The 27,516-nt window shown below is 37.6% G+C and overlaps 1 protein-coding gene across 2 annotated transcripts in view; it reads right to left on the reverse strand.

The window, feature by feature from the left end:
* LOC120515570 (zinc finger protein ZFAT-like) overlaps window positions 1-25,952 on the reverse strand; it is a 188,792-nt gene extending 162,840 nt beyond the window's left edge. For both annotated transcript variants that reach the window (XM_039736664.1, XM_039736663.1), the window contains exons 1-4: window positions 25,775-25,952; window positions 19,907-20,077; window positions 9,957-10,211; window positions 7,895-8,074 (exon numbers count right to left, since the gene is read on the reverse strand). In XM_039736664.1, coding sequence (XP_039592598.1) covers window positions 7,895-8,074; window positions 9,957-10,211; window positions 19,907-20,077; window positions 25,775-25,793 — 625 coding nt within the window. In that variant the 5' untranslated portion in view covers window positions 25,794-25,952. The remainder of the gene's footprint in view (window positions 1-7,894; window positions 8,075-9,956; window positions 10,212-19,906; window positions 20,078-25,774) is intronic.
* Between the last annotated feature and the right edge of the window lie 1,564 nt (window positions 25,953-27,516).

The following is a 27,516-nucleotide window of genomic DNA, read 5'->3' on the forward strand; positions in this document are numbered from 1 at the left end:
ATCCGAGGAAACATCCTCAGTGTGGCCCAACTAGGCAACATGCCGTCCCGGGCGTCTCCAGCGACGGCGCACTCGTAGGAGCCCGCTGCACTCTTGCACTGCGCGCTGCTGTTCTTTTGCACCAGGTGAGAATCGTTCTTCCGCGGCCCAGTAGCAGTCTGTTGGGCGACTCTCTGTCTCGAGGTCGTGAGCACTCTGCTCCCGCGACACGTGTGTGGGGCCGCCTGCTGCTCCTGGCCGTCCACAAAATCTATATTTTGGGGTCCCTGCCTTGGAACAGGCAGAGGGCCCCACGTTGGGTGCCATTGTGGATGCTGGCCCAGACACAGACAGGCAGACACGTTTGAATCACCCCACACACGTTTATTCTCCATATTTACAATTATAAAGTGCTCCAAAACCCCAAAGTCCCCAAAAGTCTTGGCCACACAGTCCAATGCCTTTCTCTCTTCAGGCCGCCTGTCCTCTTCCACCCGACTCTAGCCTCAATATGAAGGGAGGCGGCCCCTTTTATAATCCCCAGGATGTGCTCCAGGTGTGTCCCGGCAATCTTCCACCAACACCCCCCAGTGTGGCGGAAGTGCTGGCTGCATCCCCGGAAGCACTCCAGGTGTCCCTGCTCCTCTTCCCCCCAGCACTTCCGGGTGTGGAGGAAGTGCTGAGGTCCAGGGCTCTAAAGGCATAGGGGCGCCCCCTGGCAGTGACCATGGGCCCCTACAGGGTTGAGTTTCAAAGCTCTGTACCCATAGCACCCAAAGGCACCAGGGTGGTCGTCCCCACATGGTCTGGGGAAGGCGTAGCCCTCCTCTGGTCCTCCTGGGTGTCCCGGTGCATGAATACACTCACCAGCCACTTTATTAGGTATTGCTTGTTAATGCAAATAGCTAATCAGCGAATCACATGTCAGCAACTCCATTCATTTAGGCATGTAGGCATTGTCAAGAAGTTCATACCAAACATCAGAATGGGGAAGAAAGGGGATTGAAGTGCCTTTGAACGTGACCTGGTTGTTGGTGCCAGATGGGCTGATCTGAGTATTTCAGAAACTGCTGATCTCCTGGGATTTTCACCCACAACCATCTCTAGGGTTTACAGAGAATGGCCCAAAAAAGAGAAAATATCAAGTAAGTGGCAGTTCTTTGGGTGAAAATGCCTTGTTGATGCCAGAGATCAGAGGAGAATGGCCAGACTGGTTTGAGCTGATAAAAAGGCAACAATAACTCAAATAAGCACTCATTGCAATCGAGGTATGCAGAAGAGCATCTCTGAACACACAACACATCGAACCTTGAAGAAGGTGGACTACAGCAGCAGGAGACCACCCTGAGTGCCACTCTTGTTATCTAAAAATAGGCAACTAAGACTACAATTCACAGAGGCTCACCAAAATTGGACAACAGAAGACTGGAAAAATATTGCCTGGTTTGAATAGTCTCAATTTCTGCTGTGACATTCAGATTGTAGTATCAGAATTTGATGTCAACAACATGAAATAATGGACCCATCCTGCCTTGTATCAGCAATTCAGGCTGCTGGTGGTTGTGTAAAGTTATGGGGATATTTTCTTGACACACTTTGGGCCCCTTAGTACCAACAGAGCATCATTTAACTGAGTATTGTTGCTGACCATGTCCATCTCTTTATGACAGCATTCATCTTCTGATGGATACTTCCAGCAGGATAACACGCCACGTCAAAAAGCTCAAATCATCTCAAATTGGTTTCTTGGACATGACGATGAGTTCACTGCACCTTAATGGCCTCCACAGTCATCAGATCTCAAGCCAATAGAGTACCTTTGGGATTTGGTGGAACATGAGATTCGCATCATGGATGGACAGCCAACAAATCTGCAGCAACTGTGTAATGCTATCATGTCAATATGGACAAAAGTCCTTTAAGAATGTCTCCAGCACCTTGTCAAATCTATGCCATGAAGAATTACGGCAGTTCTGAAGACAAAAGGGGAGTCCAACCTGGTACTAGTAAGGTATACCTAATAGTGTATGTAGATGCTTTGCCAACTTATATTTAAAATAAAAATAAGAATATGCCATAAATAATGGGTTGAACTTAGAAAAAAGTCTTAGAATGGTTGAATAAATAATTAATCTGTTGTTCACATGACTCGAACAAGCAGAACGAAAACTTGGCATCACAGCTTCACTACTGATGAGCCAGTAAATATTTTAAATGTGCTTTCAGGATTAAGGATATTTAGTTTCTGTTGTAAAACGTTTACAGTTGCAGTTAACTAGAGCAGCTATTAATTTTGTGATCTTGTGTTGCATTCCACAATGAGTAGGATATGTTAAATCAAGTTCAAAGATCAAACTACTTTGCACAGTAAATATAAACTATACAAAAGGTGCCTAAAACAACTCATTCATCTCCTTTTCTTTTATTTTCAATATGGAAAAGTACTACACGGTGGGAATTTTTCTTATTTCATGTCTAATCCAAGTGGAGTCACATATATTGAAGATATGAGCAGCTGTTTTAGTATACATCATCTATTAGACTCTGCATGCTGTTTCAGGAACTCTCCTGAATTGTGTTGTTTCTTATCTTTTTTATGCAAACAATGTGGACATTTTTGTTTCCATGTAAAATATGGTCAATTAGTAGGGTAGCAGTATAAAATATAGGATAAAGGTTAATTTAATTAGCTTTATTAGTAGAAGATTTGTTTTTCAACCTGTGGTACCATTTGTCTTATTTAAAATGATAGACTGTAAAGTGATTATTGATCCGTTTAGCATATCAAATGTAATTCTCTACTTTAATGTTCATATATTGCATTAAATGCAAAGTCATTAGATTAAAAAAGTAAATGAATTGTTTTACCACTGTGGACTCAGGGGCGTAGCAATGGATTGTGCAGATTGTGCAGATTGTGCAAAGCACAAGGGCCTACGAGCTTGGGGGGCCCACTCGGGGCCATACAGATTTTTAAAACTTTTTTAATAATAATTTAACTAAAACAGCGGTTTCACAGTTTCGATGCAGTGGCTTCAACGTTCAATGTCTTGTTACCATCAACTCTGACCTTGATGGCTGATGACGAATTGTGTGCAGCTGCTAATCTTCTTGTCAAATGGTATAGCACCAACATTTCACCGCCGTTTTGCGCTCAATTGTTGTCATTACATCCATGTTTTCAAACCATCCTGTCAACCAGTCAACTGTTTTCGAAGTAGCTGAACTGTTGCTGATAGATCACTATGCACTGTTGTTTACATTGTGACGTTTACACGGATTACATGTTACTGCCGAGCATACCAGTAACTGCTGCTGTGAGTGAACAATCGTTCTCCAAGTTAAAACCCATCAAAAATTACCACAGAAGCACCACATCGCAAGACAGACTTAATACCTTGGCTGTGCTCTCAATCGAAAACGAGCGTGCCAGACAACTTGAAGTGTCAAAAACTGTTGAGACTTTTGCGCAACAGAAGGCACGCAAGCGAGTATTTTAAGGTACTAGTGATATTAGAAGTTATATGATTTGTGACTTATCATGTCAGTTCCACTTTTGTCAGTTTAACCAATCTAATCTGTTTTATTGTCTACCTTAGTATGGCTTACTGTGTATTAAGTGTCACAACTAATGTTTTAATTTGTTACACATTGAAATGGCTTCATTTTTTAGCACAGAACAGTTTCTATGTTGTATTTTAATCATCTTCTTTCACAAAGTTGTCTTGGAAAAGTAAGCGGGTCCACATTTTACTTAGATGCATGTACGACTACTACTACCCACACCTCCCACATTCCATTCCCACAATTTATTGTATTTTTGCTAACTTACCATGGCTGTAATAAAGTGATTTAAAAAGTTATTACAAATTTCATTTAGAGATTTGTTTGTCACGAGTATGTCACAGTGACGCGGTCATGGACGCCACTGCCCAGCCGGCCCCTAGTAATTTATTCGCAACTAAATCCTAAGAGTTATACTAGACAGGAGGGGCCCACCTCAGGGCAAACTTTTAAATTGTTCATAGAAAGAAAGAAAGAAAGAAAGAAAGAAAGAAAGAAAGAAAGAAAGAAAGGTCATGAATGACTAGATTTTACACAGTAAAAAACAGAATTCATGTCTTGCATAAGGATAATATAGATACAGCAATATCTAAAAATATTTTGTAGTTATAGCAAGTAAAAAGAGAAGTGAGACATTTACCAACAATACTGATTGGACTATGGACTGAAGTGATATTTTATAGTAGGCAACCAAAACAGTGTTGGGGGAGTGGAAAGGTGGACATTTTGCAAGTGAAAATTATTTATTTTTTTTTATTGCTGACTTTATTTGAAGAAAATAAAATTCCATACAATTAAGTCAAACTTAACAAACCAAAATTCAACCCCACCCAACAGAAAGAGAGGAGAGCCAACAACAAGAGTAAATCTTTAAAAACAACAAAAAGGGAGAATGTCCTTTCCCCGATATATAAATGCTAATTCTTAAAAATTGTATTAAATAGATCTTGACATATTTTTAAAAACTTTAATTAAGAATTTTTATTTTTTCAATTTCAGATAATATAGAACATCAGTTACCCACTGACTTATAACAGCTGGGCTAGGATTCTTCCAGTTCAGCAAGATAAGTCTATGGATATTTTAAAAAATATATCCAAAAACGAAATGTAGAAATTGTGAAGGATGCATTCACTGAGGAAATAATTAATAATTTACATCTGTAGAACTCTCATAGACTTACATATTTCATATCTATTGCCAATAATACAAAATAGAAAAAATACTTGTGAAATGATGGTATTTAATATAAAAATGGATGCAGTAAAGAAACAGAGCAAGAGATGCAAGAGATAGAAGATGAGAGAATATATGATGTACAATGGGAGAATAGTTTCTAAACACATGCTATGGAATTTGAGTTATTAGAACAAGAAATGGAAAAAGGAACTAGTCTCCAGAAACAGTGAATGCATAAAAAACAACTAACTCCATTCATTCTGACATTCAATCACAGTAGAAACTGAGTCACAACAGCCAACTTAAGAAATTAAGAGTTTCATTAACATGAAATTTAATTGAAAAAAATAGAAACAGAAAAAAGGCAGAAAGGAGAATAGAATACAGGGAGAGGAGAAGGACCAATTCGAGCATCAGGTGGGGGATGGAATGTTGCTAGATGAACCATGAAGCCCATTATTTTCAATGAAGGGTACTTTAAAGTAATCAGTGAAGTAATTTTAATTTCACCATCTTTAAACACTGGGAAGGTGGATGAGACTATCAGAAAGCATACCAACAATGGAGCTACATTAAAGACGTAATGTGGGAATATGAAGGAAAACAAAATAGAATATGAGAGACTTAAAGCTATGAAGCAAAGGAAAAGAACATAGAAATAACAAAGACATTCTGAAAACAAATTTGTATTGGCAAAATATGAATTTAAAGAAGGAAAATTATGGCTTTTAAATGAAGCATCCATTATTATTTTAAACAAAAAGATGAGACAAGTTTAAATATTGACTTATAGAAATACAGTAGAGGAAAAAATGTTCTCATTTGTTTATTTGATATAATGAGCACAATATAGATGAACTGTAAAGGAAATGAAAGATAATGAAGGAAAATTCATAAATGACAATAAAGATAAAATGAAAATTATTATAGCTTTTTATATAGACATATGTAAAGAATTAAAAAGAAGGTGGAGAATACAAGTGTAAAAGAGATGACATTTAGAACAATTGAAACAATTCAACATATAAGCATGGAGTCAATTTAAGGCTGTAAAATGTGCAAAATGAGAGGAATCCCCATCATGTTCTGCAGGACCTTTTAGGAATCAAGTACATTAAAGCTGACTTCTTTAATTAAGGAAATATTAGAAGATGGAGAAAAGGCAGTAACAATGTGATCAGAAATAATAACATTTACATCCAAAAAAGGAAAAATAAGCAGATAGAAGATATGTGTTCCAAATTTTAACATTTTACTGAGATCTTCACAAACAGATTAAAAGACGTAACACAAGCCATAACTGAGCAAGACCAGACATTTGCAGTGCCAGGAAGAAAAAAAAATACCCTGAGGGTCAAGTCAAAGAGGTATGCAGAAAGGCACAGAAATGTGAGCTACTAAGTTATAATATAAGGGATGCCAAAGGGCATTCGAGTGGAATGTACTTTTAGTATCAGTCGACCTGAAAGTAGACTGGAAACAATGCCAGCTCTAATGGAAAAGCTGGGAGGAGAAACATAATAGAAATGAAAAAAGTTTATTGTTTTCATGTGGTATAATTTAGACAAAAATTCTTAATTTATGTGATGGCATACTGTAGTTGTTACTCAAAAAAGAAGAGTTATTAGAAAATGGCAAGCAATTTTGTCAGAGGGGCAATTCATGACGTTCTGTATTTTAATAAATGTAATATATAAAGTTAAGTTAAAGATACATTAAAGTAATTGTATTCATATGCTGAATTCTGACTGAACACAAAAAAAAATATATTTCTAAAACAGTATATATATATATATATATATATATATATATATATATATATATATATATATATATATATATAAAAACAGTACGTATTACATTATATATGCCTATAGAGCTGTGAAATTGAAGTACTTTAATTGGGTTGGAAACTGTTGCCCTGACCAGAAAGCAGGAGACAGAACTGGAGGTGGCAGAATTAAAGATGTTAAGATTTGCATTGGGTATGACAAGGATGGATAGGATTAGAAATGAGGACATGAGAGGATCGGCACAAGTTGGACGGTTGGGAGACAAAGTCAGAGAGGCGAGATTGTGTTGGTTTGGACATGTGCAGAGGAGAGATGCTGAGTATATTGGGAGAGGGGTGCTAAGGATAGAGCTGCCAGGGAAGAGGAGAAGAGGAAGGCCCAAGAGGAGGTTTATGGATGTGGTGGGAGAGGACATGCAAATGGTGGATGTAAGAGAACAAGATGCAGAAGACAGGACGATATGTTAGAAGATGATCTGCTGTGGCAACCCCTAACAGGAGCAGCCAAAAGAAGAAGAAGAATTATTAATAATAAAATTCAAATAGTACATTCAAATTGTGCTTTGAAGCAATATGAATCGTACTTTCATCTCAGCTAATATATACACCTTTATATCGAAGGCAAATTATGTTTTAATACCAAATATCCACACTGGAAGAGATTTTCAGTGTTCTAGTGATGCTTGTGTCTTCTGCAAATGTAATATAAAGAGTATTTTTTTGCCAGCACAAAAATACAAGCCATCCAGATGTTAATATTTGCATCTTTTAAACCACAAAAAGTTAATTATTAAGTAAAAATGTCCTTGATCGGAAGGGAAGCTGCCTGTTATTCAGTTGCTCTCAGCTTATCAAAAACACTCCTTTTGTAAATTATATTCGATAATAACTGAACAAAAAAAGAAACTGCAGCCAATGAACTGGAAGGTAGTGTACACAAGTGGAATAAACTTGGATTTATGAATTAATAAATGGGAATGTCACATTTCAAGGGGCTGGACATTTTCTGTGATATTCTTGTAAATCTGTACAGCACCTTCTTCGGTAACCAAGCTGTCATAAAAACTAAGAGGTGCATTTTAAGTGAATACAATAGTTGTAGTGCAAGTAGCATTGTCATGTGTGCAGGGAACGGCAACATACTAAACAAGCAATTAAATTGCACACAGTTTAATGAGAAATTATAACAAAGAAGACTGACCATTTAAGATATAAAAATACAACAGGTGCTGTACAGTGATTGGAAGGATAAAAAAATATATATGTTAAACAAAACACTGTAAATAAAATACAGAACAGCACCTTCCATGTAGGGTCATAGAAAAATTTTAACTTTCTTTTAAACAATTGAAAAATTTGGGCAAAATCTGTACTGCTTACCTGGGATAGCTTCATGTGCCGTAAGAACCACACTAATAATTGGTTGCTTTGCTCCACTTGATTGATCAGGATCTTTACTTAAACAAACTTTTTCTGATCTCTGAATTCGTGCCTTTTTTGGTGGCCTCTCTATATCTTCATCTTTATCCCCACATGTCAGTCTTACTGTAGAGTCATTATCTATTAAAAAAAAAAAGGTTTTTATATATTTAAACTAACAAAACCACAACACATTTTTAAAAGAGCAACAAGTTTAAAATATTACAAAATAGTATCATCGACCTAAAGTTCTGCTGCTAACATGAAATATTAAACTGCACTGGATGGGACGTTCAAATAAATATACAGTATGTCCCAGTCATCCCATGCTCTGATTGCATGAGAGGTTCAAATGTAAGGAAACTGAGAGAAAAACAATATTACACGTTTTTATTTGTTGTAAGATTTAGCTAGGATCAATCAATGAATACTTGTCACTCTGAAGATGAAAGATGCTGCAAATTCATTGTGAACATTGTAAGCTTTTTTCCAGGCGCAGTGGATGGTCGGACTCTAAATCTGCTTTTTGATTCTAATCTGCAAATGTTATCATTGTCAATTCAAACCGAGTGTTTAAATTTTCCATTTACATTTTAAGAAAGTAAAAAATGGGTGGCATGTATTCTTAGTTCTTTGGTTGCCATCTGATGGTTCCAAAGACCTGGGCTCAAATCTCAGCCCTGGTACAATTTGGAGTTGGCATATACCTACTGTGTCTGTGGGGCTTTTCTCCTGGCACTCAGGTTTCACATATCAAAAGTCTAACAGCTCTAAACTCTGCATTTGAATAAGTCACTTCAGAAGACGAATGAAGTAAACTCAGTATTTTCAGCAATGTCATCACTAACCAAAACTAAACATCAAAAAGCACAGCAAAATGTCCTCATGTCACACAACAATTTTATGCAGGCATTGCTGGTGAGAACTGTGGAGAGAAATAATTTGTCATCATGAGTTACTGAAAATGAAAATGTACTCCAGTAAAGCACAAACTTAGCAATATAGTAGAGAGATATACTGTGTAGCATAGTGTAGAATGCCCAGTCAAGGGACTAGGACACCAACTGGCCCATATCAACTAGATTGTGTCCTTGCAAATTCCCAAAGAACATTAGGTTATTTTCTACAGGATCTGTGTCTACAAGAATTGAATATTCCTCTCCTTTGTTACTAGCTAGCCTTTTTTTTTATCTATTTCTAATTTAATTTATACTCCTTTACATTTTGTCTTTGGGAAAATTAACATTAAAAAATGACTGTCTACTTGCCAATATGTTTAAACTGCTAAATTTGTGTATGTGCCTCAAGACTTTCTTCTGAAAAGGATCCTAAATAAGAATGCACCAAACTGAACAGAATAAATGCATTTGATGACCTATCAAATTATAATGCAATTTAATTGGGAAAATTCTATCCATCCACTATCAAATTCACGTTTTCCAATTGTGACGGACGGCCTGGATGCCTCTTTGCAACTAGATCCAGGGCAGCAGCCATGGGATCCACGCTACGTACCCTGGAACGCTTGGTGAAAGCCCCGCTGGGTTGCATTGGGGCCACAGTTTTGGAACACCGGAGATCATTCCTGTTGTGGTCCGTGGTAAACCGCCAGGGGGACCTGCACCCAAGTGTTCCGGGGGACATAGCGTGGATCCCATGGCTGCCCCCCTGGATCTAGTGTCAAAGAGGCATCCCCGGCCAGGAATGGGTCCCGGCCATCCATTACACAATATATGGTTAACTGTATAGTACTGGACACAAGACATAACCCAGCACTGGGTTGGGAACCAGTCCTTTGTAGAACACTGTCACATACACTGGGCCAATTTAAAGTTGACAATTAACATAACACATGTTTTTGGGAGGTGGCAGTAAGGCCAGAGCAACTGTAAAAAACTCATGCACACAATCTGAGAACACGTAGACAGTTCAGGATGCTGCCTCATAGCTCCTGGGTCCTGGGCAGGAAATAAATAAAAACACCAAATGTAGCCTTGTTTATAAATAAAAAAGATGAACTTACACTTTTCTTCTTCATCATCACCATCTTCTTCGAGTCCCATGATACAGATGTGCTTCTTCAGCTGTCTTTTGTTGCAAAACTTCCGACAACATTTTCGACATTCTAAAATTCCAGGGTCTTCAGAAGCCACTTCTTGTTCCTCAGGCTGGACTTCTTCGGTGTGCTTTGTATTTTTATTTACCAATTCCTCCTCTACATAAAACTTCTTAGTAGAACCTTTTGGCCTTCCTCTTTTCCTTTTTATTATATGGCATTCTGTAAGTAATACACAGGAGGTATATATCTTTAATGGCTAGAACCGCATTTTATTTTAATTTTCCACTGGCTTGAATCTATTTTCTTTTATGTAAAAAGCTATATTTGTTCAACTTCAGTAAAAAAAAAATTCAACACTTAATGCATAGAAACTTTTATATAGAAAAAAAATTGTCAGTGCTCTGCAGCAAAAGTATGATGGACAGTATATACTTTACCTAAACAGTAATCAGGTCATGTCAGGTTGAGGAGGATGTTACGGTTACAGCATGTTGCCGCACTCACCACAAGACAAAACAGCTCGGGATCTCGGTTGGCAACCCCACAGGCAGACAACAACATTTATTTATATAGCACATTTTCATACAAATAATGTAGCTCAAAGTGCTTTACATGATGAAGAAAGAGAAATAAAAGACAAAGTAAGAATTAGAATAAGACAACACAAATTAACATAAAATAACAGTAAGGTCCAATGGCCAGGGAGGACAGAAAAAGCAAAAAAAAAAAACTCCAGACGGCTGGAGAGAAAAAATAAAATCTGCAGGGATTCCAGGCCATGGGACCACCCAGCCCCCTCTAGGCATTCTACCTAACATAAATGAAACAGTCCTCTTTGTATTTAGGGTTCTCTTGGAAGGACTTGATGATGATGGTCATGCAGACTACTAGCTTTTAATCCATCAATGTAGGAACATCACGGTACTTTAATTAGGTGGAGATGGCACAGATCGCCACCACAGAAAACCGGGAAAAGAAACAGAAGAGAGAGTAGGGGCCACCATGAATAGTTATTATAATGAATTGAATATACAGAGTATCCGGATTAAATGAAGGTGAAGTTATCAGAAAGCCATGTTAAAGTAATGTGTTTTCAGCAGTTTTTGGCGAATTCCTATTGGCAGGCTATTCCAGATTTTAGGTGCACAACAGCAGAAGGCCGTCTCACCACTTCTTTTAAGTTTTGCTCTTAGAACTCTAAGCAGACACTCATTTGAGGATCTAAGGTCACGATTTGGAATATAAGGTGTCAGACATTCGATATATAAGATGGAGAGACACGTGGTCAAGCCCAACCCTCCGGAAATGACCATCTATCTGCCAAAGCCAGGTGTTACGCGAGTGCCACCTTGGCCTGGTCCAGCCACTCGGGTCCTCGACAATGAGGATCCTGCAAGCTGCAACCATAACTGACGCTCCCTCACAATGCAGGTAACGTGACTCATTCAGAACTCCGTGAGCAGCCACTCATTTCACACAAAGTCAAACCAGCGGTACCCAAGAATTCCTGAGACACAGTACCAAAGGAGTCCAGTCTTCGTCTAAGGTCACTGGATAGCATCCATGTCTCATAACCATGTAGCAAGACAGGAAGCACCAGGACTCTAAAGACTTGGACCTTCGATCCTTTTGCAGAGATATGGGGAGTGCCACACACCCATTTCCAGCGACCTTATGACCCCCCCATGCTCTCCCAATCCGTCTACTGACTTCATAGGAAGAGACCAGAGACATAAATACTTACTTACTTAAGTAGTAATGACAGAACATATTTCTGAACAGTCATGAACAAAATTTTGCTTCTGCTAACCCTTGCCACAAACCGCTTTCTCATATCATTCCTGTCTATAATAAGAATGACAGTGCCTTGTGACAATCACACTTTTTTACACTGTGACTGGTACTGCATTAAAAAATGGCCAAATGACTCTCAATGAGCATATGAGGCATTACAGATATAATTGTAACATTCCTTACACTGGTATACAAGTACAGTACTACAGGCAAAAAAAAATCCTTGCTTTTGAGACTGTCAAGTACTATTGGATTCCAGAAAGGTTCTATGAAATACAAAAGCTTATTCCACCTGTTAAAGCTTCACAAATAAAAGATGAATACTCAAAGTGCATAAAAAAGAAGCATAATACTGTGACATGCACAATAATTTTATCTCAAGTTATTGTTCATAAATAATTAAAATTTCAAGATGAAGTGTCCTTTTCGTTCAAAGAAAGCACACACTTTGCTTAGACAAATGACCCAGGTGTTACTTAAATGTACTGTACACCATATGCATGATTCAATTCCATTCAATTTGTATTATGTGCTTCACAAGAGGTTGGCTCGGAGCATTGCAACAGATTTTTAAAAAGCAGTGTAACACAAAAATGATTAATTAACATAGAATATGCAGTGTTCCAGGTGGCAACAGACAAGAAGTAAAGAAAAACTCCAGTGTAATGCAAATTTTGTAGAAAATAAACCATTGGAGCATCACGTAGAAAGCAAACCTCTGGGAGACACTGACCTGGTGGATTTCCAGAACTCTCCCGAGAAATCTAACATGATACAGTCAGGAACTGTCATGTTTATTGTGCACTTTCTATTTGCATATGATTAGAGATACATCTCCCTCAAGTTATTTAAACATCAGTATTTGAACTAACTCTTGTAAGAGCTGAATTTGAACCCTGCTCCAATGTGCACCTGGCATGTGTCGGAGTCTCATATCCTTCTGAGCTTATGCTTAAAAGCTGATGCTGTTATTTTATTATTCACTATGAGAAATGTATTTCATGTTACAGTATTTTATATAAGCCCTTAAGAGAAATATGTTACATGTATGGCAAAACCATTCTTCTATAGTACTAGGTTTCCTGTTTTTGTACCCAGCTGGATCATAATATACTGTATACAGTCATATGAAAAAGTTTGGGAACCCCTCTCAGCTTACACTATAATGTACTCTACTTTCAACAAAAAAGGTAACAGTGGTATGTCTTTCATTCCCTAGGAACATTTGAGTACTGGGGTGTCTTCCAAACAAAGATTTTTAGTGAAGCAGTGTTTAGTTGTATGAAATTAAATCAAATGTGAAAAACTGCCTGTGCAACAAATGTAGGTCCTCTTGTAATTTTTGCTGATTTGAATGCATGTAACTGTTCAATACTGATTACTTGCAACACCAAATTGGTTGGATTTGCTCATTAAGCCTTGAACGTCATAGACAGTTGTGTCCAATCATGAGAAAAGGTATTTAAGGTGGTCAATTGCAAGTTGTGCTTCCCTTTGACTCTCCTCTGAAAAGTGACAGCATAGGATCCTCAAAGCAACTCTCAAAAGATCTGAAAACAAAGATTGTTCAGTATCATGGTTTAGGGGAAGGCTACACAAAGCTATCTCAGAGGTTTAAACTGTCACTTTCAATTGTAAGGAATGGAATCTGGAAATGGAAGGCCACAGGCACAGTTGCTGTTAAACCCAGCAGGTCTGGCAGGCCAAGAAAAATACAGGAGCAGCATATGCACAGGATTGCGAGAATGGTTACAGACAACCAACAGATCACCCCAAAGACCTGCAAGAACATCTTGCTGCAGATGGTGTATCTGTACATCATTCTATAATTCCGCGCAATTTGCATAAGGAACATCTGTATGGCAGGGTGATGAGAAAGAAGCCCTTTCTGCACTCATGTCACAAACAGAGCCGCTTGTTGTATGCAAATGCTCATTTAGACAAGCCAGATTCATTTTGGAACAAAGTGCTTTGGACTGATGAGACAAAAATCGAGTTATTTGGTCACAACAAAAAGCGCTTTGCATAGCGGAAGAAGAACACCGCATTCCAAGAAAAACACCTGCTACCTACTGTCAAATCTGGTGAAGATCCCATCATGCTGTGGGGCTGTGTGGCTAGTTCAGGGACTGAGGCCCTTGTTAAAGTCGAGGGCCGGATAAATTCAACCGAATATCAACAAATTCTTCAGGATAATGTTCAAGCATCAGTCACAAAGTTGAAGTTACGCAGGGGTTGGATATTCCAACAAGACAATGACCCAAAACACAGTTAGAAATCTACAAAGGCATTCATGCAGAGGGAGGAGTACAATGTTCTGGAATGGCCGTCACAGTCCCCTGAATTGAATATCATCGAAAATCTATGGGATGATTTGAAGCAGGCTGTCCATGCTCAGTAGCCATCAAATTTAACTGAACTAACTAACTAACCCTAATTTTGTATGGAAGAATGGTCAACAATACCTCCATCCAGAATCCAGACACTGATCAAAGGCTATAGGAGGCATCTAGAGGCTGTTAGATTTGCAAAAGGAGGCTCAATTAAGTATTGATGTAATATCACTGTTGGGTGCCCAAATTTATACACCTGTCTAATTTTGTTATGAAGCACATTGCATATTTTCTGTTAATCCAATAAACTTAATGTCACTGCTGAAATACTACTGTTTCCATAAGGCATGTCGACAAATATCAAAAGGAAGTTGCTACTTTGAAAGATCAGCCAATGATAAACAAAAATCCAAAGAATTAAGAGAGGTTCCAAACTTTTTCATATGACTGTATATTGGCCATTGTTCTTTTCTTTTAAACCATGAGAAACAAGGTGTATGTGGAGAAACTCACACATCTCCTAAAATAAAAAAAATAATACATTTAAAATGGTATGTACATCCTAAGCAAACAGGACTATCAATTAAATTGTGGTCATTTAAGGTATCAACATCTGCCATGTCCCGCTAGCAACTAGGTGTAACCAATCATATTAGAAGTTTTCTGACTATGAAATGAATTCCTTTTTTTGAGCAGTGAGCTAATCACTAAATATAGAGCAGAGGACACTTGTTTCTTTGTAGCATGTGGCCAACATGTGGCTAACATGTAATGCACTTGTTACATCTTCGGTGATTTAGATAAAGAATAATGATTGACGCTTTCTCTTGCCTGTATTTTATTGCTTAAATTGGGGCATTCCAGTGGGGGTATCTGCATTCATAATTTTCTTCCACACTCTCCTGCAATTTTCTTTACCCAGCTTACCCATTTTTGAGTTGCTAAGTGGCAGGGCATAAAGCGGTAAGTCGATCTAACCAAGAACTAGGACAGGTTGGGACACTTATTTAATGCAAGAGTATACAAAAACATTATTTCACTGCAGCAATGTCAAAAGACTAAACAAACTGTGCAATGAAAGACGTTCAAGCTCATAGCTGAAAGGGTCTTTGTTCACTTCCGCCTCACTTTAAATAAAGATCCGCAAGTTTTCTACTTGTAACCACTGTGAAGTCCTATTCCACTTTTTAGCTGTTTGGTACCCATCATTATTTGCCAATCACCAGTGGCTAGGCAAAATGCATCACGTTTACCCTTTGTACTCACTAAGCTATCAAAACACACTGTGACCAGATTATAAACAGCCACTGTTGCCCTGTAGCCCCTCTTCAATCACTGTCTTATGCAGGCAGATTTGTGGCAGGGCCTGTCATTCAGAGAGGTGCTGTGTCTTCTTCTAATAATAAGAACTTTATTTATATAGCACCTTATCCTACATTTACATGCAAATCAAGGTGCTTTCCACAGATTAATCAACAAAAACAACAAAGATATACCATAGTTATTTGGATATTATTAGTAATTAAAATACTGCAACAATTTCTAATAGATATAAGTGCACTAAACAGAAAAACAACCTCAGCATTGTTAAACAAAATGTAAACACTAAAGTGCAAAACAAATTTTCATTCTTATCAGAAACAAGTTCATATTGTTTTCTAGTTAAAAGGCTTATAGATAAAGATTGAAAGAAAATAACCAGATCTAATTTACATGCACAGTATAAAAAATAAATATAAATAATATAAATCTGCATTTGACTTAGGCATGTTTACATGGTAACACATTAGCTAGTGACAGTTTGACATTATTAAATCTAATGAAAAGATACAAAAGCAAATAAAACAGTCCATAGTAGTTGTGGTAGATTTAGGATGTAGATGGAGTTTTCCTCATTCTAGAATGTGATTAGTTGACCAACTGATATGGAGGACAGCAAAACAAAAAACACCTAAGATTGGTTCAGTAAGAGAAAAATAAACCCGTGGAGGGTCATGGTTGAAAGACAGGAGCAAGCTAATCAAATAGTTAAGTCTGATGGTAATCGGTTTCTGCATCGTAGAAGTCAGAATGACCAAGGCCAGCTGGTCGCCCACCTTCCACTGAGCACTAGCACTAAAGTTTAGCCTCAGTGCTGCTTGAATATAACTAAGCCTGAGATCATTGAAAATACAGTGTCACTAACAAATTCACTTAAGGCAATACAAAGCCAGAAACAGTATAACAGTTCAAACCAATCCACCCTAACAAAAATGACAAGTGTCTTTGTGTCCACCTGTTTGCTATGTCTGTCATTCCAACAGATGGTGCATCACATTCATTTACACTGCTTTCACAAATCCCATATCAAATACCATATAATCAAGAAATACACATTGCATGATACACTGCAAGTGTTAATGCTGAAGTCGATGTCGATTACTTGGATTTCAGAACAGCTAGTTAAATATGAAAAGGAAAAAAATAGTAAATACAGATTACTGAACAGCCCATTTATCAGAAAAAAAAAATGTGAGCAAGAATACATCCAGTTGAAGCAATGGTGAAATTAGAGCTGAATATCCCTGAATGGAAATTGAGTTTGGGCATGTATGTGAAAGAAAGAAAGAAATTTACACTTTGCATGAAGGCTGTGCTATTTCAGCTTACATGAATGAATGGGAAAAGCATACGCCATGACATAGTGTGGTTAGGTGCAGATTCTCATCTGCCCTCCACATATGCCCACCACTATTAGTGTTGGTATTATGACTACTTAAAACAGAGAGAAGAGTGCAGCTGTACATGAACAAAATATCAAGTGGAGAGGGAAGAGTTAACGACAGGTACCCAGCACTCATCACATTCACAGCTAACATGGCCTCAGTTCAATGAACAGAACCTGTTACTCATTGCCAACAGGCATCGCTGTCATAACTGGAAGGCGCTATCACTCATGTAATCATTACACTCTGCAAAGGATTTTGAGGACGTCAGTAGGTAGTAGGACACAATTTCACACTTGCTGCATTCAGAAATCTTAGTGATTGGCAAAAATGGATATAATGAGTGTATTAGAAATAAACTTGATCCATTAGGCTGAAAAGTCAAAACAGAGGTAAAAAATTTAGGGGTAATTATTGACTCTGACCTAAATTTTAAATCACATTTTAATCAGATTACTAGGACAGCATTTTTTCACTTCAGAAATATAGCAAAAGTTAGATCCCTTATAACTTTGCAAGATGCTGAGAAATGAGTTCACACTTTTGCTTTCAGTCAGCTAGATGACTACAATGCACTCCTCTCATGACCACCTAAAAGAGACATCAATCGATTACAACGAGTGCAGAATGCAGCTGTTAGAATCTTAACTAGTAGAAGAAAATCCGTACACATCTCTCCAGTTCTGATCTCGTTACACTGGTTACTTGTGCCATTTAGAATTGACTTTAAAATACTGATTATAGTTTTCAAAGCCTTAAATAATCTCACTCCATCTTACACTCCAAATCGTAACCTTAGATCTTCAAATGAGCCAACTGTATGTTGCATGCTCAAGGGTAAGCTCAGCAGGCAGCCTGGTGAATTTACAGCCTGAGGGCAGAACTGCACACGTCATTTACAAAGAGATCCTTGTATCCTAAAAATGTGCATTTCTTATACACAACATTTACAATCATAAATTAAACTCTTTACAATCATCAAATTCACTCTCAATACTAAAATAAGCCTACAATAATTATATTGACAATCATGGTACGTTATTTTTAAAATGTTTCCTTTTCATTTTTATAACTTCTTTAACACACTACTTCTCCACTGTAAAGCCCGGATATTTTGCTAGTACGTTATATTGCAAAGCTATTGCCTCTGCAATCAGTAGTATCATGCACACGCATGATCCAGACATCTAGTGACAGCTAGTGAGTTAAGAGGATATTTGTTATAGATACTTTGAAACCGTGTGCCGTGGTGGTGCAGTGCTTGGTGTCTAAAAATCAAATCGTATGGTGTTCAGGTTGGGGATTGAAAAAGAGGATGAATGTTGTTTACTTTGCAGCACATAAATGACTAAACATATTTTGTAAATTGAAAAGTACTAATGACCAATTTCCTTTATTCTGTGTTAAAACAGATAATTATACGTAGTTGAGTTCACTCACTAATCAACCCACAAATGCATAGGGACAACGTGCAAACCCCACGCAGACCCTGGCGCTGTGAAGTAGGATTGCTAGCTCTGCACTTCCACTGATTAAAACTAAATATATACCTATAAGTTTTGTAAACGTCTTGTCACTTGATTGCACGTACGTGTGTGCTAACTTCTTCCTCAATAGCCATCACTAGATGACTGAAACATGCGTGTGCACGATGTTACAGGCAGCAGCAAGCAGTATCTTGGCAAAATAATGCAATTACTATTCTGAAATAATGGAATACTTTTGCAAAATAATTAAATCTTTTTTTTCCAAGCATTGGAAATAAGCTTCCATAAATTTACACCAAAAGCATCTCATCTGCACAGAGTAAGCAGTCATGCTTTGAAATCTCATTGCCTCCATTCTGTACTGAAATACTACAAAATAAATAAAGCTATGTAGTTTTCAAGCATTTTTTGTATGAACTTATCAATGCACACCCTCTCTCTCCGACACACTAAATCAACTAATTATTAATTCTTTTAGGGCGGATGTCCTGTAACATATGAGGACAAAAAATACAAACCTGACTGTGTTGCGTTAATCTGAGAGAGATGCTGCGGGCCAAGGGGAGTGGGCTGCGGGACGTCAGGAATGGGGTGACGGGCAGGGCCCTGCTCACTCACGCGCCAGCCGCCATTCGTGTCGCTGTACCTCTGGCCACGTGTTGGAGTGTATCTTGCCCCCACTTAGCTAGCGATACCTGTTTGTTTACTGCTTTTTAAAGTCTGTCATGTTTCACTACTATGTGGACGGAGCAGCGGGGGATGGCTAGTGCTGTATATACATTCCTATATGGTACTGATGGTGTCTTGAGAACATATGAAGATATATAAAATACCACATTTTGGGGTAAAATTATTGTAATATCAATTTAAGCCCATATTGCCGGACCTTAATTTGATCACACTTGCCAGTTTTACTACAGGAGGAGAAGATTTAGTTTAAGCGTAAACTATTTAGAGTACTACTTATGGATAAAAAGACTTTGATTGTGTTTTTCTCTTTTTCATTTGAAACAATTCTGTTTTCTGCATGCTGCATAAAACAACTGAAGCATCTAAGGATACGTGTTTCTAATCGTGGACATTGGCTTACTGTGGCATCAGTACAATGCATGAGCCTGTAATGAACTGCACAAAAAACTCCTGCCATAGACTAAAGAAATGCTTGGCTTTACCAAAATAGTAACACCTCGAAGGACCAAGAATTAAGTAATTTGTTAGCCTCTGCATATCTAGTTTAAAAAATGTAAGCATGAATGCATAAAAAGAAGAAGTAGAAAAAGAATACTAAACAAATCAGTTACATCACAATCAAACTGGCAAGCATTTGATCTACAAAGCAATGAAAAGTAATGCACACATTCTAATATGGTGCAGAAGAAAAAGTAGAGGGGAGAGCTCAAAGTCACAAATACAGCCATGTAGGGAAGCAAAAAAAAAAGAAGAAGAAAAACGATAGGGAAAGCTGGTGAAGAAGGCAGAGAAGCATTTCAAAGTTATTTTACTGCAAAAGGAATAACAAAGGCTATAAAAGTGCTTAAGTAGCATCAGAACAAAAGTTAGGATAATATTATGAACAGTTGAAACAGCCTTCCTACCCTCTGTGCCTTTTTCCAGTTGAAGAGTTGATGACAGTGGTCTTAAAGGGACGATTATGTCGTTAGGATTCAGACTTTCAGTCACATGTTTTTCAGAAAAATGTGCTAACAGCTCACTTTGGTTTGGGGAGAACAAGTTGCAGATTTTGCACATGAATATAGAAATGCCACCTGCAAGACAGAAAACGTAAAGAGTTTTAATACAAATGCTCGAAAGCTCATATTCATACATATACACTCTTAGCTCAAACTAAACTTTAAAATAGGGCTAAAAAACCACAACCACACCGTATTAGTGGAAGGTTTAAAAAAGATGAGTACTATCTGAAATGAGGCTGGCAAAGATGGAGTTGCGCCATCTTAAACAGAAATAAACAGCTTCATTAGAAGGAAGGTTAAAATGCATCATAGCAAAACTGATTTCATACAGTGTTTATTTCTTTTTTAATAAAATAAACATTTCTAACTCCCCTTTAAACATTTATTTTACAATCAAGTGCCTTTCACTCTCTGGGTTTTGCAAATGAGTTTGTTTAACCAAAGTCCTGATGATTTACCAAATCGCATATTGAATGGACCCATTCCACACCTGGGCAGCACCCTTTGCTGACCTGAGACTCAAGCAAAGCAACTCACACAGAATGAGCATTTTCAAAGGAGAAGGGCAACTAATCTTAAACAAGATTAAGTTAAAGCACAGCTCTGAAAAAAAAAAAATGCATTTCAGGGTTGGATAAAAACAGAAATAAAGAGAACTCAAGACATCTCCATTCATCGTATGTACTGTTATTGAGACATGTACCACATCAGCAGTTAAAGCCAAATAAATAAAGGCAGTAGAAAAAAAAATCCTGGGTTCTTGTTCAAAAAGTGGACACCACTTGTTTTAAGATTAGGCACCTACTCTAAATTTTGAAGATTAGGGACCCTGGTGTACCTGGCCTCACCCCCACGACCCTTAAGTTCAGGGTTTGTAGTAGGGGTAGGCCAGCCTAAAACAAACAACAAGAAGGAGATGGCGTCTGCTTTTTGAACAAGACCCAAATCCTGGCCTTGGACATTTTCATAATAGAGGTGTGGGGAGGAAGTGCTGCTTGCATAAGAAAACATGCTATATACCAAGCAGATATATGGAAATAATGTATTTTGTTTTCTTTTTAACATTATTTTCATTGTTTAATTAATCCCTTATTTAGTATTTAGCAGTTCTGACACTAAAGCAGTTATCGCCTTTGATTATTCAGTGTTGTTCGAGTGTCTGCTCTGCTCTGCAGGTCTTTAGGATGTAAATGGAAATCGAAGATTTTGACAAAAGATCCAAGGGAAAGGGCTGAGGCTATGCAAACTGAAGTTGTTAACATGGCTGGGAATCAAACCCTGATCTCCGTAGCTATGAGACAGCAACAATTAGCATTGCCCAACCCGTCACATATGTCAACAATAAATGTCTATTTGTTTTTATACACCTATAAAACCACATGTCTATATGTCTTCTTCTTCCTTTTCTCCTTTTTCGACTGCTGTTTGTGGCCGATGTGCTTGATCGATCTTCTGCAAACAATTCAGTCCTGCACCTTCTTGCCAGGCAATTACTTTTCCCTTAGATCTTATATATTTACATCACGTGTGGGCAAAGTCAGTCCTGGAGGGCCCTAGTGGCTGCAGGTTTTTGTTCCAACGCAGTTGCTTAATTAAAAAACAATCCTTATCAATAACTACATTTTATGGCTTGTTCGTGTTTTAATTCGGCCATGTCAAGTCATTCTCGTATCCTAGATTTTCGTCCCCTTTCTAAGGATATCATCCAAATGATTTGAAGTCTATCATGGAGGAGTGACTCTCAGTGCTTCACTTATTTCTCTTCACTTTCCTTCCAAGTACTTAATTAAACCAAGTGCTTCTCATTAAGCAACTGGGTTGGAATAAAAACATGCAGCCACTGTGGCCCTCCAGGAATGATTTTGCCCACCCCTGACTTACATGGTTTTACTTTCATATTATTCATTACAAGGACTAGCTTAACATATAAACCGTAAGAAGACTGATGTCTAAGATGTTAAGGAAATAAAAAATAATTTTTACTTGACTAAATTATGTGTCACACACTGCTGCTTCTTCAAATCCCACACCCAATCACTGTATGTTTTCCCCATAAGATTTCCTCTCGCATCCTTAAGGACATGGATTTTAAACTGGCCCTGTAAGAGTCTGGCAATATGCATGAACTGGCTGGCCTGTTCGGGACTTTTCCTGCCTTGCACCTAGTGATGTAAGGATTGGGACAGCATTCCATGACCTTAAAGTGGACTAAGTGGTTTGAGAATTGTATTTAATTGGGTGTAGTTTTGTGTCTCAGTAGATACCTCCACTTCACACCTCCTGGAGATAAGTCTGAGTTAGCACTCCATAAAGTCAGCATGTTCTCCAGATATCTGTGTGCATTTTTCTTTGGGTACTTCAATTGCTTCTCACATCTCAAAGACATGCATACATTGTTAACTTTTTAAACTGGCCCAGGTTTGGAAATATGCACAAACCAGTCACATGATGGACTGTCCAGTTTAGAATATTTCCTACCTTGCATCTAGTGATGCATGGATTGGCATGGCACCCCAGGACCTTGAAGTGGATTAAGCAGTTTGAGAATGTTATGTTACATGTAACTGCAGATAGCATGGTGACTGAGTAGTTAACTGTACTTCACACCTCCTGGACACAAGTCTGAGTTAGCACTACATAAAGTCGGCATGTTCTCCAGATGTCTGTGTGGACTTTTTTTTTTTTTTGAATACTTCAGTTGCTTCTCACATCCCAAAGACACACATGCTTTATTAACTTTTTAAACTACCCCAAAGTGAGTTCAGGCATACGTATTGGCTCTGTGATGGACTGCCCCATTTAAAACGTTTCCTGCCTTGCACCTAGTGATGCCCTAGACTGTCATGGCACCCCATGACCTTCAAGTGGATTAAGCAGTTTGAGAACATTATGCCCCAGGATAACTCGGTGGTTAACTCTGCTTCACACCTCATGGAGACAAGTTCCGAGTTAGCACTCTGTGAAGCCTGCATGTTCTCCGGATGTCTGTGTGGTTTTGTCTTTGGGTACTTCAGTTGATTCTCACATCCCAAAGACGTGCACATGTTGTTAACTCTTTAAACTGGCCCACTGTGTACTGTGCAATGGGCCCACATGGTGTCCAGTTTTGGTTTCTGCCTTGCAGTCAATGCTACAGCTACAGATGTCAGCCTCCTGAATGGTAAACTTAAAGAGTAGGTTGCTTTAATACATGGATGGATTTTGGATTTTTGGAAAACCCTGAGGTGCAGTGGTGTTTTGTTAGGTTATGACCGAATGTGTGGGTTCTGTTTGAGACACTCTCTTGAGTCCACCTTCTTGTTAAAACTGTTTAATGTTTCATAATTGACCCAATCTAACTGAACAGGATGTATGCGAGTTTGCCGTGTAGTTGATGGGTACCCTTCCTTGGATGAGTTACTGACACCTATGGCAAGCCGAATTAACATTTAGAGATATCTCAAAATGGATTTTAAGATATCTGGAAATGCATTTTAGATATCTCAAATTGACTTACAGATATCTAAAAATGCATCTATTTTAAGATATCTAAAAAGCATTTTATGATATCTTAAATAGATTTCAAGATATCTTGAAATGATATGCTGTACATTTTGAAATATCTGAAATGCATTTTAAGATATCTTTAATGCAATTCGAGATATCTTGAAATACGTTCCCGTGCATTTTGAGATATCGCAAATACATTTCGAGATATCTTAAAATAACTTCCTGTGCATTTCAAGATATCTCAAATACATTTTGAGATATCTCAAAATCACTTCCTGTAACATTTCCTATTCTTTCAATGGGACTTCCTGTCTATTTCGAGATATCTCAAAATGAATTTGAGATATCTTGAAATACACAGGAAGTTATTTTAAAATATCTTGAAATGTATTTGAGATATCTTGAAATGTGCAGGAAGTCATTTTAAGATATCTGAAAATGCATTTCAGATATCTCAAAATGAATTTGGGATATCTTAAAATGAGAAGGAAGTTATTTTGAGATATCTCGAAATATAATTTAGATATCTTAAAAGCATTCAAGATATCTTGAAATTCATTTTTTCAGATATCTGAAATACATTTTAGATATCTAAAATTAATTTCATGATATCTTAAAATGGGTCTCTGCTCCATTTCAGATATCTAACAATGTATTTCAAGATATCTCAAATTGTATTTCAAGATATCTAAAATGCATTTTAAGATATCTTTAAAAGGACACTCAATTATTTCAAGATATCTCAATAGCATTTTCAGATATCTACAATACAATTTAAGATATCTCAAATACATTTCCAGATATCTTAAAACAGCTTCCTGTCCATTTTCAGATATCTCAAATACATTTCAAGATATCTTAAAATGACTTCCTGCACATTTCAAGATATCTCAAAATACATTTTAAGATATCTTATAATAAACAAGTAGCCCCATTGAAATAATAGGCAATTTTACAGGAAATGATTTTGAGATATCTTGAAATGCATTTAAGATATCTTAAAATGCATGAAAGGTCACTTTAAGATATCTGAAAATTCATTTGAGATATCTTGAAATGCAGACACAATTATTTTAAGATATCTCAAAGCGAGTTTCAGATATCTTAAAAAGTAAATTACATTTTAAGATATCCAAAATTCATTTTGAGATATCTCTAAATGTTAATTTGGCTTGCCATAGACACCTGCCCAATGCAGCCAAAGGTAAAATGCAAAACTTTTGTTTAAATACTGCAAAAATGCATCTATTGCTCATTTACTAATACTGTATGTAACAAGACCGTAACAAACACATCTTTGGGTCTTCATAACACTTGCAAAGCATCAGTAAAGTGTTTACTTATCTCTACAATGTAACCTACTAACAAAACGTCACTTTGGAGTGACCTGAGGTGGCTTAACTGAGACACAATTCTCTAGATATTACACATTTAGTATAAAACCCATGAACCCTTCAATACGTCAAGAGCACATTGATGAATAACCGGTCTACTGATATTTTTAAGTGTTGGGAATACCAAAAAAAGTCTTTGTGAAGGTCTTTTTACTTACGAGCAAATGAATAAATGGTAAATTTTTGCAGTACCTAAAGTGTTACCGGAGTTCTGGCTTCTCACGACCCTGACGTTTAACTGTGAAAAATGTATGTAATGTAACCCCTATAATCGTCGCTCATGTATGTGTATTTAGTCGTTGCCTGTATTTTAGTTGAACTGTACGAAAAAAAAAAATAATAGCGTACTTCCAAAACGAGACACGATCTCGGAGAAATGAGCGAAGACAGCAGCACAAATGACAGGTGAAAATCACCCATTCGGAAGAGAATAAAAAATCGCGACAGCAGCTTAATGTTGGCTTTCAAACAAAAACACGAAACCCTAAGCAAGGAAATTAATCAGAAAAGCAACAACAATGTGTATTAGGAAACACAATATATTTTTAAACATATTCTCAGCGTACTGTCCAGCATCGGTCACAACAGCCTCGGACTCTTAAAAGCAATGATCACATTCGTTTCAAATGTTTGACTACTGAAATGTTTGATGTAAAAAAAAAATCCAAAACAATATTTAAAAAAATACCACAAGCGAGGCAACGTGAAGGACACTGTTCACCTAAACACATGCGTAAGAATGTTTCGTGATTTTTTTACACAGGTTCAAACGTTAAAGTACCCCCAACAACAAATGCTGTTCGTTTTCTTTTGCCGACTACTTTTACCTACGTTGCAAAACCTATCTGCAACTGAAATTACATATTCAATGTAAACAATCACTTACCTGGAGGTTCAAATTCCATAATCTCTCAAAATAAATCCAAATATTACGGAATATATTTTAATCTTACTGACTCCTTTCCATTAGTGTGAAGCTTTTAGCTTCTAACTATTTGTTTTAAAATTAAAAGAATAAAGAGACAGGTTTCTGACGAATCTGCGTTGTACGACATGAAAAATGGAGTCTCTTTGCTGAGGCTGATGGGCAATAGAAGAAACTGTGGCGCGCGGGCGCGTGCACGTGGAAGTCAGCTTCCCTCTCCCGTCTGGGGAGGAGTTCATTACGCTGTTAGTGCTGGCTGAATGACACTGTCAATGAACAGGTTTGTAAAACATAATAATATTCCCTTTAAACACTGTAAGAATTGTATCTTACAATATGGGGTTTATTTTTTACGTTAATATTCCCCTGAAGAGTGGCGACATTTTTCGCTTGACGTTTTAAGGATTTCGTTCCTGCCTTCCATGGATTATTGGATTTCAAGCACGTTATGGTCCGCTGTGTAGTTTTAGGCATGGTTTATATGTGACTGCTGTTTTAAAGAAAAAAACCAGCCCCGCACGGCGTCCATCGAACTAGTTTATTTTATTTATAAACCATATTTAAAGCAATCGAAGTGCTGCACATTAAAGTACCGTATATACTCGCGTTTAAGTTCTCCCGCGGATAAATCGGGGCTTGATTTTACCGTATAATTTCCGGTATTTTTTAATGTCGGTCGTATAAGTCGAATGCGGAAAACTCACACTATTGACCCAAAAAATTATGATATGCTAACGCCCACCTGAGAGAGTAGCCACGGAGCACACGGCCTTTTTTTCATGTATTGTGCCTACGTGACCATACGGTAATACCTGAACTATTCTGAAGGGACGTTTGCACTGTTTTTTGTATCTTACACCTGCATGCACCTTTATTGTAAGAGCATCCGTTATCTACGATGGAGCTTTCAATTAGAAGAAAATATGAATCTGGTTTTAAATTCAAAGTCGTTAAAGTGCTGAAAGAAATTGGTAACTGCTGCAACAAAATTAGATGTGTCTGAGAAACTGATACGAGATTGGAGGATGCAAGTAGATGTAAAGATGTAAAAAAAAAAAAAATGTAAGCGACATATTTTTGAATGGGCATACAAGTCAGGATTTTTCGGGTTTCAAGACCCGATTTATACGCGAGTATATACGGTAAATGCAGTCAACAGACAACTACATTCTTATACAGGAACACACTAAAAAAAGATACAAAACACAATAAAGATATTAAAGGAACTAATTCTAATTAAAAGCCAAAAAGAAAAGTTGTGTTATCAGCCTTCGCTGCTGTTGCAGTTTGAGAACGTTACCATGTAACTGTGGATAGCATGGTGACGGAGTAGTTAACTGTACTTCACACCTCCTGGACACAAGTCCGAGTTAGCACTGCATAAAGTCTGCATGTTCTCCATTTGTCTGTGTGGGGTTTTTTTTTTTTTTGAATACTTCAGTTGCCTCTCACATCCCAAAGACAAACATGCTTTATTAACTTTTTAAGCTGGCCCAAAGTGAATTTAGGCATCCATATTGGTTGTGTGATGGACTGCCCCATGTAAAACCTTTTCTGCCTTGCACCTAGTGATGCCCTGCCCTGGACAGGCATGACACCCCATGACCTTCAAGTGGATTAAGCAGTTTAAGAACATTATGTCCCATGATAACTCAGTGGTTAACTTTGCTTCACACCTGATGAAGACAAATCCTGAGTTAGCA

The sequence above is a fragment of the Polypterus senegalus genome, chromosome 15 (genome assembly GCF_016835505.1).
Source record: "Polypterus senegalus isolate Bchr_013 chromosome 15, ASM1683550v1, whole genome shotgun sequence".
NCBI classification, from domain to species: domain Eukaryota; kingdom Metazoa; phylum Chordata; class Cladistia; order Polypteriformes; family Polypteridae; genus Polypterus; species Polypterus senegalus.